At 42.9% G+C, this 18,418-nt stretch overlaps 1 protein-coding gene across 1 annotated transcript; it reads left to right on the top strand.

The window, feature by feature from the left end:
- Positions 1 to 15,628: 15,628 nt before the first annotated feature.
- On the top strand, positions 15,629 to 17,095 carry SST (somatostatin). The gene is made up of 2 exons (XM_003927002.4): positions 15,629 to 15,895; positions 16,730 to 17,095. Exons 1-2 carry the CDS (start codon positions 15,758 to 15,760, stop codon positions 16,940 to 16,942), a joined length of 351 nt encoding a protein of 116 aa, XP_003927051.1. The 5' UTR covers positions 15,629 to 15,757; the 3' UTR covers positions 16,943 to 17,095.
- The last annotated feature ends 1,323 nt before the right edge of the window (positions 17,096 to 18,418 follow it).

Raw genomic sequence — 18,418 nt, 5'->3', positions numbered from 1 at the left:
TATCTGTGGTCCCTTTTCCCCACAGTAATAAGATTTTGGCTGGGCACATGGCGTTGTAGAATAAAGACTACTTTTCCCAGACTCCTTTGCAGCTGGGTATGGCTATGTGACCAAACATTGGCCAACGGAATATAAATTTCACAGAAGTTAGAAAAACTTTTAAAACAAACAATGTTTAGGCTATCTATTGCTGTTTAACCAACCATCCCAAAATTTAGTAACATAAAATGACATCAATCAATTTCTTATCTCTTGTGCTTGCTGTGGGTCAGAAATATGGGATGGTGTTCTGATTGTGGGTATTTTGCGGAACTGCAGTCAGACAGTGGCTGCAGTTGCGGCCAGTGTTTAGGGTTGGCTGGGTCACTCTCTTCCTTCTTGTCATCTTGAGACTTCTACAGGTGGTCTCTCTATATGGGCTCTTGGACTTCCTCATAGCACAGCTACCTTGTGGCGACTAAACTGCTCTAGTGGCTGAAGGCTATAAGAATGTATATTTCAGGGAGGAAAACAGAAGTAAAAATTTATTTTATGACTTATCTTGGATCTCATATAGTGTCAATCCTAATATGCCCTGTTAATCAGAACAGTCATAAAATCTGCCTAGTTTTAAAGACTGGGGGCAAAGATCCTACCTTTCAGTAGGAGGTTTGTCAAAATCATATTGTAAAAAAGAACAGCACTATAATCATCTTTCTAAAATACTGCCTCCCATAGATGATGACCATGTGTTTCACTCTCATCCTTATTCTTTATTTTTTTCTATCCTGCTGTCTCAACACAGATGTTACCATCTTTGATCAAGGTTAAGACCACACATAGCAGAAGAACAAAAAAGAAGTTAGCTTGGTAGCTAATATCACTGTGTGCCGTATCAGCCCTGAACCATCAACCTGAAATTTTATATGAAGGAGAAATAAACTTCTCTGCTTTTAAAGCCATGGTTATTTATTTGGCATGTGAAGCTGAACCTAACCACAGCTAATATATCAGGCTCATCTCCTGGTCATCAGCTTGTAGGCTGGCACTGTGGTCCAACATAGAAGTAGTCACAGAGCACTGGTCACATTAGCACTGTGTGCTGTAGCCTGAACACGCTGTGCATTTTTATTATTCCCGTCCTCAAACCCACGGATCTCCAAGCTTTCAGTTCTTGGGTTCCCAATCTTCACCAAAAGTTGACTTATTTCCCTTATTTAAATCCCACAACAAATGCCATTCTTTAGGAAGTGGTCTTTGACACCCTGAGACAGCATTAAGCACATTGGAACATCATCTGGCACATTGCCACAACCTGTTTCTTGAGTCTGTACTTAATGATCTCATCCTGTTCTATAGGTTCTAGGGTTATGGCTGTTAGTATATCTCCATAACTCCTGCTATATTGTAAATTTCTTGAGGGTGAGGAGCATTTTACATCTGCCTTTACAATCATCTTGCTTGGCTGTTTTCCCGTGCATTTATCTCAGTGTCTTGGTGTTCAATATGTTTAAACATTTTTGTTCTATGAATCCCTATTAAACTATCTCTATGAAGATAATTTTTGTATTCATAATTTTGTATTTTGATCCTTAAAGAGTGCCCTACTCCATACCAAATTGTGTAAGTGACAGGTCACCAAATATCAGGATCCATTTATTCCAGGAAGATACGAAATTGGAAATGCTCCCTAAGGAGCAAGTAGACGTTGATAGAAGGAGATGGGCATGAATGTATTGCATGCAGATGGAACAAGACAAGCAGTTTGAAACGGAAATTTGTGCGTCATTTTAGAAAATGGTAGCACATATGTTTTCTGAAGGGTGAAGCATCCGTGGGAAATAAAACAGAAGGAGAAGAAATTGGAACGACATTCCTAAGGGCTTCAAAAACGTGCATAAGGAGTGTGGTTTTCCCTTCTCATTGTCTCCCTTCAAAACTTCAAATGAAAACCACATAGAAATGGTGGTTTTCATTTGAAGTTTTGAAGGGAGATAATGATATAATCAGATGTGTATTCGGAATTTGACTCAGACCACACAATGTAGAATAAATTTGAAGAGACTGGGTTAGCAGTTGGTGGCAGCCGATGACAGCGGCGAGAAGGGCTGGATTGATGATAATAAAGCTTAGTTAGAAAGCTTTTAAGATAGTTTACAGGAGACCTAATATGGTCCTGAATTAGAGTGGTAGCCCATTATGACAACGATGGAGAGAGACTAAGGAAACACACACCTAAAGAAGAATTTACATGGTGTGAGTAGTTGGCATCAAAAAGGAAGCTGAAAGACAATAGCAAGAGCAGAGGTCGGAGTCAATGTGCATTCAACGTCTCACAGGTGTTTTGCATTAGTGTATTCCAGGAAATTTTCTGGGGAAGCCATGACAGGAAGGCAAGTTCTTTTGTTGTTTGTTTTTATTTTTGGCAGGACCTCACTCTGTCGCCCAGGCTGGAGTACAGTGGTGCAATCACGGCTCACTGCAGCCTCTGTCTCCCAGGCTCAAATGAGCCTCCCGCCTCAGCCTCCCATGTAGCTGGGACTTACAGGTACATGCTAACACTCCCAGCTAAATTTTAAAACTTATTTTTTTGTGGAGACAGGGACTCACTGTATTCCCCAGGCTGGTCTCAAACTCTTGGGCTCAAATGATCATCCCACTTTGGCCAACCAAAGTGTTGGGATTACAGGCATGACCCACAGCTCCTGGCCAGAAGGTACAGTTTTTGTTGTCGAGGAAAGTCATTTTACAACAAAGCCTTTTGCAAGGAGCCGGACTTGCAAACATACTATTGACAGACAGTAAGATAATTGCTCTAATAAGCAAGCAACCAACAGCAAACCACAAGCAGATTGTCTCGTTTCAGAATTAATTAGTTGTGGGAGCCTGCGTTGTAGGTTCTAGGAAGATGATATGTTTTTTTTTTTTGTAACAATCCTCTGAAATTGTCAAGTGTGTGAAGAAACGTCCAGCCTCTGTCAAAGAAGAAAATGGGGATTAGGGTCTGAATGAACAGCTCTAGAAAGACACGGAACGTAACGACTGGAGGAGCCTGGGAAGTTATCTTGTGTACTCATTGCTTGTTGTGGGAATCTTTTCTCACTAGAGCTTATCTTGCCTCTCCCTGGTTCTAACAACACAGTAGCATTTCTGCTGAACTAGTTCTCTTGTTATGAACCCAAAGCTGACATCTGTTTCCCTGTGATTCCTGCTTTCAAATACAGCTTAGCCAATAGATTATTATTGTTTTCCCCTAAGGCATGGCATTGGTTCCCAATTTGTCAGAAAGTTTTTATGACTAGGAACTGCAGAACTCAGGCAAACAGGAAAGAGCAGTGATTCCCTTTAAGCAAGTGGCATAGTTGGGGTATAAACAGGTCGAAAGCTGAGTTGAGGCCAAATATGCCTGAGAAATGTAGGCTTGATCTTATTTTTCTTTTAATGCTGTGGGAAGGGAGAAACTCCCTGAAACTCTTCATATTTATGTTGTTAGCATTCAGATAAAGCACCCACTTGCCACATTCTTACCGCACAGCTTTGGGAAAATCATTTCACTCTCCTGGGCTTCTATCTTCACACCCCACCCAACACCCCTATGGCCATGCTACACCTGCTTTCCTGTCTTAGCAACCTATGTGCATAAAATCTGAAGAAGCTTTGGGAGAAGGAATTGCAACATGTTCACAGTTGGGATTTCTATTTTTTTTTTTTTTTTTTTTTTTGAGACGGAGTTTCGCTCTTGCTACCCAGGCTGGAGTGCAATGGCGCGATCTCGGCTCACCGCAACCTCCGCCTCCTGGGTTCAAGCAATTCTCCTGCCTCAGCCTCCTGAGTAGCTGGGATTACAGGCACGCGCCACCATGCCCAGCTAATTTTTCTGTATTTTTAGTAGAGATGGGGTTTCACCATGTTGACCAGGATGGTCTCGATCTCTTGACCTCGTGATCCACCCACCTCAGCCTCCCAAAGTGCTGGGATTACAGGCTTGAGCCACCGCGCCCGGCTCACAGTTGGGATTTAGCTGCTTGAGACATGTCTGCCAGAAGGGAGTACGGTGGAGTGGGGTCTTGCAATAAAAGCAAAATCGCAAGAGCTGACTCTAGGGCTTCTTAGTCTAATCTAATTTTTAAGAAAAATGTGTTTGTTCATATGAAAAAAGCTCATCATCACTGGTCATTAGACTAATGCAAATCAAAACTACATTGAGATACCATCTCACACCAATTAGAATGGTGATCATTAAAAAATCTGGAGACAACAGATGCTGGAGAGGAGGTGGAGAAACAGGAACACTTTTACACTGTTGGTGGGAGTGTAAATTAGTTCAACCACTGTGGAAGACAGTGTGGCCATTCCTCAAGGATCTAGAAATTTAGAAGTACCATTTGACCCAGCAATCCCATTATTGGGTATGTACCCAAAGGAATATAAATTGTTCTATTATAAAGACACATGCACACGTATGTTCATTGCAGCACTGTTCACAATAGCAAAGACTTGGAACCAACCCAAATGCCCATCAATAATAGACTGGGTAAAGAAAATGTGGCCTATATACACCATGGAATACTACGCAGCCATAAAAAGGATGAGTTCATGTCCTTTGCAGAGACGTGGATGAATTTGGAAACCATCATTCTCAGCAAACTGACACAAGAACAGAAAACCAAACACCACATGTTTACACTCTTAAGTGGGTGTTGAACAATGTGGGCACATGGACACAGGGAGAAGAACATCACACACCAGGGTCTGTTGAGAGTGGGGGCTAGGGGAGGGATAGCAGGGGGTGGGGGGACTGGGGAGGGATAACATTAGGAGAAATACCTAATGTAGATGACGGGGGATGGATGCAGCAAACCACCATGGCATGTGTAAACCTATGTAACAATCCTGCATGATCTGCACATGTACCCCAGAACTTAAAGTATAAAAAATAAAAAAAATAAAAACATTTTAAAGAAGGTGTTTGGTAGAATGGGCCTGACTCTGAAAAAGCTTGAGGTTTGGAAGGAAGCAGTGGCCCCTGGTATGGTGTGGGACTGACCCAAATCCCGCCTTGTCTGGTCCCCTTGGAGCTTGGAGAAAGGAGCGGGGTGGCTAGTGTATATGTTTCCTGTGGCTGCTGTAATAAATCATCACAAACCGGTAGCTTAAAACAATGAACATTTATTCTCATGCAGTTCTGGGGGACAGAAATCTGAAATCGAGGTGTCAGCAAGGCCACACTCTTTCCAAAGTCTATAGGGTAGAATTATTTCTTGTCTGTTCTCGCTTCTGGTGGCTCAAGGCATCCCTTGGCTTGTGCTTGGACCGCTTCACTTTGTGTCTGATTTCACATGGCCTTCTTCTCTGTGTCTGTGTCTTCTCTTCGGTTCTTGTAAGTATCCTTATCTTTGGATTTAAGACCTAACTGGATAATCTAGGATGCTCTTATCTGAAGATCCTCAACTTATATCTGCAAAGATCCTTTTTGTGTTTTTCTCCTAAATAAAGTCACATTCACAGGTTCCTGGAGTTCCATGGACATGCTTTTTTCGGGCCACCATTCAGCCCACTGCAGTTGGTAAACACTGCTGTCTTAACAACCAGGGACCTAAGCAGCTCTGTGGCAACATCCTCTAAAAAGATAGAAGGCAGAGGAGGGAAGGAAGAGAAGAGGGGAGTTCTAGCATCCCAGGGCAGTGAGGAATCCTGTCTGGGGCCTCTTTAGGATTGAGCAGCCATGGGGAGAATGGCAGCCTGGAAGTTCCAAGGGCCAGCTGAGTGCACGCAGATGAGCCGTGCATGGCTCAAGGCAGTATATTCCAGACTGATGTTGGCGACTCAGGAGTGGATCGCACACTTACCTGCCTAGTTACACCTGCGTTAAACAGAAAAATAAATAAAATGGAAAATAATAGGAATATCGAAGTTTATTGCAAGAAATAAAGGTAAATACTGCTTTGAGAAATTATGTGGGTCTGCACGCGTGCACTGGGTTATGATGTAAAATGTCTTTCTTACATAGTTGCCATCAAAAAGTTTGAAAGCCACCGGTGTATGAGACTCCACTGTGGCACTTCACAGCTGCATGAAGAGAGCAGTGGGGTCAGGGAATTGTCCTCAGTTGTGGGAACTGTCCTCAGTTCTGGGCACAACTTTGGGACTGGCCTGGAGTCAAGAGAGCTGTGGCCAGGCACAGACGCAATGTCCTGGACAGCCACAAGAAGGAGCTCTCAACTCATGCGAACCCTCCTTTGAACCCCTCCCATCTCATGGCCAGAAGGTGACCTTGCAAAGAAGGTGAGATATGGGTGAAAAAAAGGCGATTAGGCCAGTAAACACGGAGACCAGTTAAACACGTGGTTGTAAGTACAGGCTTGTGAGGCTGGGAAGCTTTCAGATTGCATGCAAAAGGAGGGTTAGTATTAAATCTGGTTTTCGAACTTTGTTTCCTCTTGAGAAATCTTGTTTCCTCTTCCTTTATTTCTGTGAGATTTTATTGCAGAAATCTATCAGTGAAATAGCATCCTTGCGACAGGTGCCCTCCCTGTGTTGACAGTCCCCAGGAGCGTGTGCAGAGAACTCTAGATCTAATTAGGGAAGCTATAATGAATAAACTGCGTTAGAAGGTATTTGTAGTCCCTGTTAGTGATGATTCTTTGATTTTATGGCTCAGAACAAAAATCTGTAAAAGTTACCAAATCTTGACTTCCTTTTGAAGCCAAGTCTCTGAATGCCCAGCCCACACACTGGCACAAAGTGTTCAATAAAGGAATGTTTGAAGGAAGAGCTTATTTTGCATGCTTCTCTGCAGCTCCAGCACCAATAACATAGCGCGTACTGAGCGCCCTTTTTAACAGCAGTCTTAAAGTTGGCGGAGTAAACAAAAGAATGCATGAAATCCTGCCCTAAAATTTTAGACCATGCCGTCCATCAGTTGAGCCAGCAGAGGGCAGGAGAACTCAGCTTAACCACAGCATCTTCTTCGGTAGGCGGAAGCAGCCCAGAAACAAGCGATGAGGGGCAGGGCTGCCTGTTTTGTAAGATTCGGAAATGCACAGCCACAAAAGGGTAAAGACACAAAGCATGAAGGTCCAACCTGGATATTTCCAGATCTCTGCACATGAACCCCCAGAGCTTTCTCTGCAGAATAATAGCCTTGTCAGGGAGTGGGATTTGGCTTAAGCTGACTGTCAAGTACATAGAGAACAGGACAGGCAACAGGATTTCAACCACTTGGTTGGAAGAGATCCAAGGAACCTCACAGTGTACTTGTGTCGTGGAGAGAAGATGGAATTAAAAATTGGAGGCTCTCACTCTGAAACTAGTTATGTGGCCTTGAGAGAGCCCCTTCCTTCTCTTGGTTTTGGTTTTTCCAAAACTGAGGGGTGGGACTAGATATGTAAACTGAGGGGTGGGACTAGATAATTTTTTAGGTTCTAGTCGGTAGATGGATCCATTTCTGGCTTGAGTCCTGCCTCTGCCCTCAGCTGGAGGAGTAACAACAGGAAAATCAACGAAGCAGGTGCTTTAGCCCCAACAAGGCAAGGCTAACCTCATTGTCCCTGGTGCTCTCACGAGGAAAATGGGGTGTAGTGGTTGAGTAAGAAGAGACAAATAAAAACCAGAAAAACAAAAAGAAAAAGGAGACAGAGGGTTGACAAGAACAAGAGCAAAGGGACAAGAGAAGAGAAAAGGAATACAGTAGAGACATATGTAAGAGAAAGATGACAGGAAGAGGGAAGAAGAAACAGAGCTGAGTGAGATAACAGAAGAATGACAGTGGGCAGTGGTTTGTGACCTAATAGTTTTCTAGGGTGGTAAAAATCCAGCTTCAGCCTGGAATTCAGCTTTTTTATTTATTTATTTTATTTATTTATTTTGAGACAGAGTTTCGTTCTGCCCCCCAGGCTGGAGTGCAGTGGTGCAATCTCGACTCACCTCTTGGGTTCAAGCAGTTCTCTGCCTCAGCCTCCCAAGTGGCTGGGACTACAGGCACCCACCACCATGCCTGGCTTTGTAAAGATACAGAAATCTGAGCTGAGCCCAGACTTACGAATCAGCATCACTTCAAGCGGGACCCAAGCATCTGTGGTGTATAAATGTTTCTCAGGCAATCCTGGTGAGAAGCCAAGGTTAGGAAACAGCTGTGTAGAGTAATACTAACAAGTGTGAGTGTGCAAAAACTGGAACTGTTGCAGGGATACTTTGAATTCATGTGGGATTTTTGTGTTTATGTGGCTTCTGTCACACTTTTTCAAAATGGAGGATTCTGGATCATCTCAAAGGGGGAACTTTGCCATCTATTTTCCACTGTTCGAGGGGATGGGGCCACTGATTTCTGGCCTCATTTCCCAGACCCTGTACTGGAGGGATCTGAGCAAGGTAGACCCTCCCCTGCTGACTGCACTGGGAAGGCTCATGGACAAGTTCAGGTTCAATGCCTTGTTTTCAGAAGAAAAATAGGTCAAGTGAAGTGGGAGATATCCTCTGGGTGGCATAGTGGGGTGGAACACTGCTCAATTTAATCAGGAAACCCTGAACAGAAATCAGAGCAACGTGAGAAGCTTCTGGTGAGTCCGATGGACCCACAAAGAGAAAGGGACGCTGAGAGAATTGGGAACAAACCTTTCTTATAAACCTTACCTTTCCTCTGAGAAAGGGAACGCTGGAGTGACAGTGAGAGCTCTGACGTCAGCCCAGGTGCACACTAGCTATATAATCCAGGCCTCCATTTCCTTGCCTGGTTGGGGTCATTATGTCATTAACACACTTAAGCAATTGTGAAATACTACACAGAGGTGAGTTAGCACTGCTGTTCACTTCTATGTGAACCAGGAACATGTGTGCATTTCCATGGTAAATAGAACTCTCCTCCCTTGGCCTTCCAATTGATATGACGACGCTTACATTTTCAGTGACTATGTTAGCACACTCACATGACAAGTTCAGTTAGTTCTTAATATATAGGCACATTTACACTGAGCCTCAGCATTTAGATTTTCGTTCTTTCTGAAGCTCAGAGATGACTAAGAGATCAATAGTGTTCCTGAAAGTATCAGCTACTTAGGGTTGGCGTGTGTGTGTGTTTGTGTGGGTCAAGTAATATAGACCTCAGCTGCTGTTTGTTATACTCGTCCTACTTACAGAATCCACAGAGACCCACAAATAAGGACAGAGAAATTTGTCTTCAACTCAACCATCATTTTTCAACAAATATTCTGTGCTTAACATTTTCATAGTCACTGATGAGGAAACAAAGGTGGTTGAGATAATGTTTCTGCCCTCAATAAGCCTCGAGACTTTTATTTGTATTTTTTATTTTTGAGATGGAGCTTTTGTTCTGTCACCCAGGCTGGAGTGCAGTGGCACAATTACGGCTCACTGCAGCCTCCGCCTCCTGGGTTCAAGCAATTCTCCTGCCTCAGCCTCCTGAGTAGCTGGGATTACAGGCACCTGCCGCCATGCCTGGTTTAATATGTAACTTTAAAAATTTTAGTAGAGATGGAGTTTCACCATGTTGGCCAGGCTGGTCTCGAACTCCTGACCTCAAGTGATCCACCCTCCTCGGCCTCCCAAGAGCCTTGAGGCTTTTAGATGAGACATACAGACACCCAAGGAACAGAGTTATGTAAGGGTCCCTACTAGGGGCAGAAAGGGCACACTTTCAGACGCAGAAGTGGGCCCCATTGATTCTAAGCGAGAGGCCCTCGGAAACATCTTAGAATAGGCTACATGATCTTAATAGTTAGAGACGGGTTAAAGATATTCCAGGAGAGGAAACAGCGTGTGCAAATGGGGTTAGGAGGCTGCAGGGAAAAGCGAGTAATTGGAGGGATTAGGAGGGCTGGTAGACAAGGAATCATGCAGAGTGAGACTCAAAGAAAAGTCACAAAGGAAACACAACTGTCATGAGCTAGAAAGTGACAGGATAGGAGACTGCTGCAAGAGATGAGCCTGAGATGTCACCACCCATCCCTCTCCAAGGAACAGGTAACCTCACAGGTCTTTTGCCCTTTATTACCTAAAGCAATCACTTTGGCCTGGGCTTTGTAGAAGTTGGCGAAAGTCAATTCGGCAGGGAAGTCTGGCTCCTCTGCAATCAGCAGTTCCGGGGGCTGGAGCTGGGAATTTTCCAGCCGAATGGAAGTTGCAAGTTTTCATTCTTGTGCTCCAAGATGGTGGGGTTGCTTAGAAGAAAAGGTCCCTCTGAGATTTTCACCCAGGCACCCTTGAGGAGTCTGTATGCTCATGGCCTCCCACCATCCCCAACAGCTCTTCTCACGCAATCTGTTCTCTGCGGCTTGGTTTCTTACTCCAAAGTGATCTCCTTCTCCCAGCTTTGCTGAAATCAGACCTTTCACTAGCCAGCCATAAATCTAGAAGACAATTCGACAAATGAATCCACACTAAAATGTTAGTAGTTACGAAGTTTTAATGTGTTATATCTCCAAGGAAAATATATGTAAGGGAGAAGAGACTGTTTTCTAATGGAGGGATTTCAGCACCCATCCGCTGCATTTCTGTGAGATCTTCCTAGACCTTTAAATCATACCGTACATATTCCCAGTGAGGAAGATCTGCATGCTTCTTAGGTCAGAGCCTCAGCGAGATCTCCAGCTCCCAAAGTGATCGACTGATTCATTGGAATCACCTTCGGCTCATGACTCGCTGCCTCCATCTGAGCAGCGACAACAAAACCTGTGACATTTTATGAGCTACCAAGCATTTTCACTTACAATGTCTTATTTGGTTCTCAAAGCTTGTTTGAGAAACAGTGAGGGTTATTGGACCCATCAGAAAGATATACAAACTGAGTGCTTAAGCCTGGGGCCTCGGGCTCCCTTCCAGTGGCTGCTTTTGCTGTTCTATGTTGCTTCTCCCCACTGACTTTGTTCCTCGCTTTCTGGAAAATAAAATGGTTTTCTATTTGCAAAATGTCCAGGAAAAGTTTTTAGCATACACCCACTTCCTGCCCTCCCTGGTATTTGTGAAACTTGAAGGCATTTTAGAGAACATCTGGATGACTCTCTAGGCATTTTTGATGGTTCTTCTCATTTCCTTAACTTGATATCCAAAGAAACCATCATCATCTCTTGCTTACTATACTTCAAAATGAACTTTAAGTCTAACCAGTCCTCATCTTCTTCATGGCTACCTCCCTAGCCGCAAACATCATCTTATCTCACCTGAACCAGGTCTAGAGCAGAGGATTCCCGGTAAAAACCACAAAAACACCTCTCTGTTCCCAACCTTCAGAACTTGGGAGTTGAGATGGGCCCTGAGGGTTGGGAGCAAAGGGCTTGTATTGGGAAAATTCAAAGTGCCTTTATGCAAACCCACACAGTTGGCCATGGGACATTTCAAAGAAAATCGGTGTCCCTTTTGCCCTGGCTCCTCTTCTCTCTTAACCACTTCTTATGCTCTTGGGTTACCTCCTTACTTAAACTCTTGCCCTCCTACAACTAATTCTCCACTAAGCAGAAGGCATTATTTTTAAAAAAATCAAATCAGGTCAGTTTTCATGCTCAAAATGGTTTTCCTGCCACAGCCTTCAAGGCTTTCTGTCATCTGGCCCTTGCCTGCCTTGCTGACCTCATCTCCTAAGCCTCTATGCTTTACCACTCTGTTCAAGTCCTTGCCTTGTTGCTGATGTTTGCATGTACCAAGCGTACTTCTGCCTCAGACCTTTGCACGGATGGTCCTTCCACTTGAGTTGGGGATATCTTCATTCAGATAATAGTATGGCAATTTCCCTTGCCTCAAAGAGCTCTGTTTAAAGAGCATCTCCTCAGAAGCATCTTCCCCTTACAACTATGCTCTACTTCGTACTTGGCTTTATCCCTAATACTTTTGAATATATGTTGATTAATATGTTTATTCTTTGTCTTTGTCACTAAGATTATGTCTATCTAGTTCACTGCTACATCAGCAGCATCTCTCTAGCAAAGCTTCTGAGGAATTATCTGTGGAAAGAGGTTGAGTGAAGCAGTTTTACGGATGGAGAAACTGAGGTCCACAGTGAGAAGGGAAGGTCAGCAGAAGCAAGACTCCACAACACATCTTCTACTAGGCCTGGGAAACGTCCTCTGCACATAACCTCCTTTCCAATGTTAGTAAAAACCAGGTTCTCTTCCAATATAAAATTCTCACTTTGCGAAAGTAATAACATCTTAGCATAACAGTATATTCGAGTTTGCCTTATTTCCTCAGACTTAAACTCATTAATTATGAGGACTGGAGAGAACCACAAAGATGGCCTGCCATGTTTTATTTTGCAAATAAAGAACCAAAGCCCAGAGAGGATGTCCAACAGTTGGTTGTGGCAGAACCAGACTAGAACTCATGTCTCTCAACTCCTAGTACAGACACTTTCTCCTTCCTTGCATTGCTTAACATTGAATGTCTATGCTTATTCACAGATTCTGTTGCTTTTTATTAAAATACGTTTCTACTCCCTGTGTTGGCAGGTAGTCACTCCAAAATGTACATTTCACAAGGAAGGTGGGACATCATATCCTGTCCAGAAAAGCTGCACATGAAAGAGGCCTGGGTGCCTTCTAGAGGTGCACGCATCCTAGCTGCAGACTGCTCAGCCAGGACTTCCTGGCATCTCTGAGTCAGGGGAGCATGAAGCATTCTCAAGTGGAGTAGCATTCTCCCTGTGGCCATGCCACTTCCTGCCTGTGTACCCCCGTGTAAGGCACTTAAGGTCTCAGGACCTTAGTTTCCTTCTCTGGGAGGTAGAAATAGCATGCACTGAAGTGGTGGATGAGAAAGTGCCTTTGTGAGCCACAGAGGATTTGTTAAGGATTTCTAGTGAACTTGGTTGGTCTGGGAAATTGGGTCCCCAATACTACTACAAACCACCTCTCCCGACTCCGGCTTTGAGACCTGGATGGGATGCCTTGGGGGGCTGACAGCAGAAGGCTCAGGTTGGGAAAGTTTGAAGTGCTTTATTCTAAGCCAACCTTTACGCTATAACTAGCCATGGAGGGCCTAAGGGAGAGTTTGTGTCTCTTTTTGTCATGGCTTCTCTGATAAGTGGTTCTTAGACTCATAACTCCAGGAATTATAAAACAACAAAAGCAAAATCCATATGACATCTCATTTACAGCCTCAGCTCTTCAGGAGGGTATGAGGGAAGCAGCTGTTTACTATTCATAAGTAGGCACTTAAACAGATACAGATCATGAGGTTTTCTGTTTGTTTTTGATGAGAAGTAGCTGAGAAGGAGGGAAGATAAAAGAGACGAGGAAAGACAAGAGAGGGAGAGATGTCTGGAGGCAGAGACTGGGATAGGCACTGGCTAAGCAGGGTGAGAAGGCGGGGACAGAGCAGTGCTGAAGCAGACCGAAGTCAGAAAATGCTTGAGAAGAGCAAGAAAAACAAAGGAATGAGTCAAGAGAGGAGAAAAACAAAGAAAAAAAAGAGGAGAAACAAAACAAGAGGAGAAAAACAAAGAAAAACAAAGGAATGAGTCAAGAGAGGAGTCAAAAGAGGAGACAAGGGAAAGACTGAATGAGAAAAATTCTGAAAGATAAATTTGCAGAAAGTTTAAGAAGGAGGAAGAAGGAGGAGGAAGAATATGGGGAGAGGACAGGGGTGTGGAAGGAGGGGAGCAAGCGTCTGGGAGGAGAAAGAAGAGAGCCAGAGCACAGGGGAAGCTGCGGAGCTGCGGTTTGTTCTTTGGCTGGCTCCTGCTTTAGAAAAATCCTCCTTTCCTACTCAGTGGGACTGCCAAAGACCACATCCTGAGCACAGGAGATATGAGATTTGGAGGTACCTAGGGACAGTCACACTGATAGAACTAAACTCTGAGTCCTTAGTCAGGGGCCAGAGAACATTGCAGGATTTATAGAGAATATAGCATGTGTTTCCTAGGGCTGGGTTCCACAGCTCCAGATTCTTTGCTCTCTTAGACTCTTCTGACACATATAAATGACTTTTTAATGCCCGACTTTGTGTTTAGGCTTACCTGGACTTGTCAAGACCTGGAAGCTTTAACACTTCTTGCCATGCAATTTCCTCTTTGCCTTGGATTACAGGCAAAAAAGAAATAGTGACAATTATTCAAGCCATTCAGGATACCTCCCAAATCCTTCTACCTCTTAACACTGGTCTGAGTCTCAGTACTGAGAATATTTTAATACATAATAGGAGCTTCACCTGGTTTCTGGAGATGCAGCACACACATACACACACACACACACACACACACACACACACACACACACACATATATATTAGTTAATACTTGCTTTTTTGAAGCTCATAAGATATTGGCTCCTAAAGATCCTGCAGGGATCATCTGGTCCATGCTAGGAAATTAGCTGGTCCTTCCTTGGTGAGGAACTATTTAGATAAAAGCAGTCAGAACTCTGACCTGAACAGCAAACATTTAACCAGACTTCAAACAGAATTCAAGGACAGGATTTCTTAAACTATCTTTTTGTCTGCAATATCAGGCAGAGCTGAATGTAACTAAGAATCTTTTGATTCTTTCCCAATAAATAGACACACTATAGTGGTCACATATGTTCTGGGAGTTCCTAGACTTTATATGTCTAAACTGGGGCTTCCTGACATAAAACCATTCCTACTGGCCAGGAATATGTTAGAAAACATGGCTTTGGCATGTGGAGGTCTGGTTATTGCTCAAAGTGTGCAGCATGTGAATGCAAACAATTTTCCAACCATTACTCGGCATTACTGATTCAAATTCTGAGGTTTATTGAATAATTTCTTAGATTGCCTTCCAGCTTTAAATTTCTCAGCACCAAAATGAAGTCAATTTCAATCTCTCTCTCTCTCTCCATGTATATATATATATATATATATGTGTGTGTGTGTGTGTGTGTGTGTATGTGTGTGTATATATATGTGTGTGTATGTGTGTATACATATATATGTATACACACATACACACACATATATATACACACATAGACATACATATATACACACACATACATATATACATACACTCACACATGCATATATATGGTCACAATAGACAGGCAGGTATATCAGAAGGCTCAGTTGCTGAGAAAGAGGGATGGAGGATGAGCCAGAGGTATCTTCTCCCCCATTATAGAGAAAAGGGAAGTTCTTTTTGAGCCCCATTACATCTTTAGGACTTTTTACGAGATAATGGAGGGAATAAAGAGGGCTCAGTCCTTCTACTGTCCGTATTTCATTCTCAAATCTGTTCTTAGAGGAATGATTCTGGTCTCCACCTGCCAGACACGTGGCCTTTTGCATTTGTCAGGCCTTCCTAAAACGTTTGAGTATGATGACAGATGGAGCTGTCTGGGTATGTTTATGTGCACTTAAGTGTGATAGTGTATTTACTCTTTAAGGGCTGAGTGTTTGAGCCTCTGTTTGTGTGTAATTGGGTGTGCATGTGTGGGAGTGAAATTATGGAATGTGTATGCTCACAGCACTGAGTGAAAATAAAAGATTGTAAAATCGTGGGGCTTGTGGAATTGTGTGTGCCTGTGCGTGTGCAGTTTTGTTTTTTTTTTTTTTAAGTAAGCCACTTTAGATCTTGTCGGCTCCCCCATCTTCTGTGATTGATTTTGCGAGGCTAATGGTGCGTAAAAGGACTGGTGAGATCTGGGGGCGCCTCCTAGCCTGACGTCAGAGAGAGAGTTTAAAAAAGAGGGAGACGGTTGAGAGCACACAAGCCGCTTTAGGAGTCGCGAGGCTCGGAGCCTTCGCTGCTGCTTCCTGATCCGCGCCTAGAGTTTGACCAGCCACTCTCCAGCTCGGCTTTCCCAGTGCCGCCGAGATGCTGTCCTGCCGCCTCCAATGCGCGCTGGCTGCGCTCTCCATCGTCCTGGCCCTGGGCGGTGTCGCCAGCGCGCCCTCGGACCCCAGACTCCGTCAGTTTCTGCAGAAGTCCCTGGCTGCCGCCGCAGGGAAGCAGGTAAGGAGACTCCCTAGACGTCTCCGGGATTCTCCAGCCCTCCCTTACCCTTGCTTCTGCCACGCTGGTTTGGACGAAGGGATGCTCAGTGCTTCTAAAGAGTTTCGGTGCTTTTCTGGGTCCCTCAGTTCCCAAAGCTCTTGAGAAAACTTTCAAAGGCTAGAATCCCCTTCTAACTCTTTTTTCCCCCTGATAAGCGCTGTCGGTCACAGTTCAGGTGAGTTCTTGCTTGGCACTCAAGAAAATTCCAAGACCTGGGTACTCCTCTGGGCACGAAGGGGTGATGGCGTCTAGCCCGGGTGCTGACCCTGGGAAGCGCTGACCCAGGTGCTGAATCGCAGACCTCTGAAGCTGCCGCCTCTTCGTGTACCTCACTTCACAACATCGGTACTAGGGCAAAGGGACACTCTAAAGACGGAATGCAGTATGTTTGAGATTGTGAGAGGTCTCGTTCCCCTACAGTTTACTCGGTAAAAACGGTAAAACAATTCTACTTTGTAGCTCGTGACATGGAAATTGAGTTAAACTGTTGCCACACACTTAATGTGTGGTGTGCGTGTCTGTGTGTGCGCGCTTGTGTGTGTGAGTTAAGCCTGGAGGGACAGAAAGGTTGCAGAAATATTTGAGCTCTTAAAGCTTTTTTATGTAACTTGGTAATTACAGCAACTACCCTTATTTTTATATCCTTGATTGATTTTAAATGTGACAGGAATGCACAGCTGTGAAAATTGGATTTTGTGTGTAACCAAATCTGTTCTTTAATTTAGGCTTTTCTTCTCCATTTTCTTTCCTCTTTCTCTTTCTCTCTTTTTCTCTTCCTTCTTCCCTATACAGGAACTGGCCAAGTACTTCTTGGCAGAGCTGCTGTCTGAACCCAACCAGACGGAGAATGATGCCCTGGAACCTGAAGATCTGTCCCAGGCTGCTGAGCAGGATGAAATGAGGCTTGAGCTGCAGAGATCTGCTAACTCAAACCCGGCTATGGCACCCCGAGAACGCAAAGCCGGCTGCAAGAATTTCTTCTGGAAGACTTTCACATCCTGTTAGCTTTCTAAATTATTATTGTCCATTCCAGACCTCAGATCCCTCACCCCCAAATCCCATCTCTCTTCCCTAATCCTCCAAATCCTCAGCAAGACCCTTGCATTAGAAATTGAAAGCTGTAAATATCAAATAAAATTATGGTGAAATTATGAAAAATGTGAATTTGATTTATTATTGAGTAAATCTTTCTGTTCAATAGTACGTAATAACCTTGAGTGGTGGTTTCAGTAAAGTTATTTGAGATATGCACTCCAACGTTCACAAACATCTATTTAAAATTCTTGGTGGCAATAAAGTTTACATAAATGGTAACTATTATATTTTGGGTCATTTCGAACTGAAATAATTTCACATAACTCTATACATTCAAACTTTAATTCAATTATAATTACTGGGAGGGACTGACACAAACATTAATTACATATTAAATAAACTTAAATTATATGTTGGACTATTGACATAAGTTTGTATGAATAGTTAGACTAAAAATACAACTATCTATCAGGTTGATATGTAAAATATATAACATATGAAAAGATGAAAGAAAAAAATGACTTAGTGGTTGGGGAAAAATGTGGCTTAAATAGCTAAAATAAGGTTCTGAATTTATTTATAGTTTGTAAACATTTACTTGGAGAAATACCATAGCTTTTGTATCTTCTTTGACAATCCTCTCTAACTGAACAGTGCTAAATGACTATCTCTGTTTTAAAAGCAAGTTTTTAAGATATTTTTTCTCAGGGAGAAATATCACTTGTTGAATAAGATTCCTTCTGGAAGTACTATAGGTTGCAAGAAATACATGTTGGCTTACCTCACTGAATGCTATAGTGCAGATTTTGGAGCTCAAAATAATAATTATAAAATAGCTGAAGGAGCAATCTCAAGTCTTCTCTTAATTTTATCAGTATAGGAGTCAAATAAAAACAAAAAATAGTCTTAAATACTCAGTAAAGAATAGCTACTATTAGTAGTCCTATAACAACATACTAAATGGGACCACCCAAGACAGAAATGAAAACATTGCTAATTTAATTTACAGAGACCTAAAGAGATAACCTTTGGGGGATGTATATTTTAGCTATCAACTGCATTTCTGCATAATTACTCAGATAAAAACCAAATATAAATGTATAGGCTCAGTATAAATCTTCATAGTATAAACTAACTGATAGTACACAGAAATATTTAAGAGGAGCTTAATATTTTATAGAAAATATTTATATTAGATAATACACATTTGAATGTGGCTGGCTTAGAGGAAATTAATTTCTGAACAGCTGATCAAACAAAAGAAAAACATTCAAGCCACTTTACTAATCTCTGTGAAAACAGAACATCCTCTGAAGTTCTGATACAGGTTTTATTTACAAGACATTTAGGTGGGGAGATTAATGCATGTCCACTTATGGGATCTGTCTATGCTAAATGCCCTATGTATATCTTATTACCAGAAACCTCAGTGGAGTAATAGCCTCA

The sequence above is a fragment of the Saimiri boliviensis genome, chromosome 8, assembly GCF_048565385.1.
Source record: "Saimiri boliviensis isolate mSaiBol1 chromosome 8, mSaiBol1.pri, whole genome shotgun sequence".
Taxonomy (NCBI): Eukaryota; Metazoa; Chordata; class Mammalia; order Primates; family Cebidae; genus Saimiri; species Saimiri boliviensis.
This window is presented reverse-complemented; position numbering and strand designations above follow the sequence as displayed.

Bases quoted from the DNA above. Each gene is read 5' to 3' on its own strand.
- SST (XM_003927002.4), top strand. From the start codon at position 15,758: ATGCTGTCCTGCCGCCTCCAATGCGCGCTGGCTGCGCTCTCCATCGTC. The intron at 15,896-16,729 runs GTAAGGAGACTC...TTCCCTATACAG, and splicing joins CTGCCGCCGCAGGGAAGCAG to GAACTGGCCAAGTACTTCTT.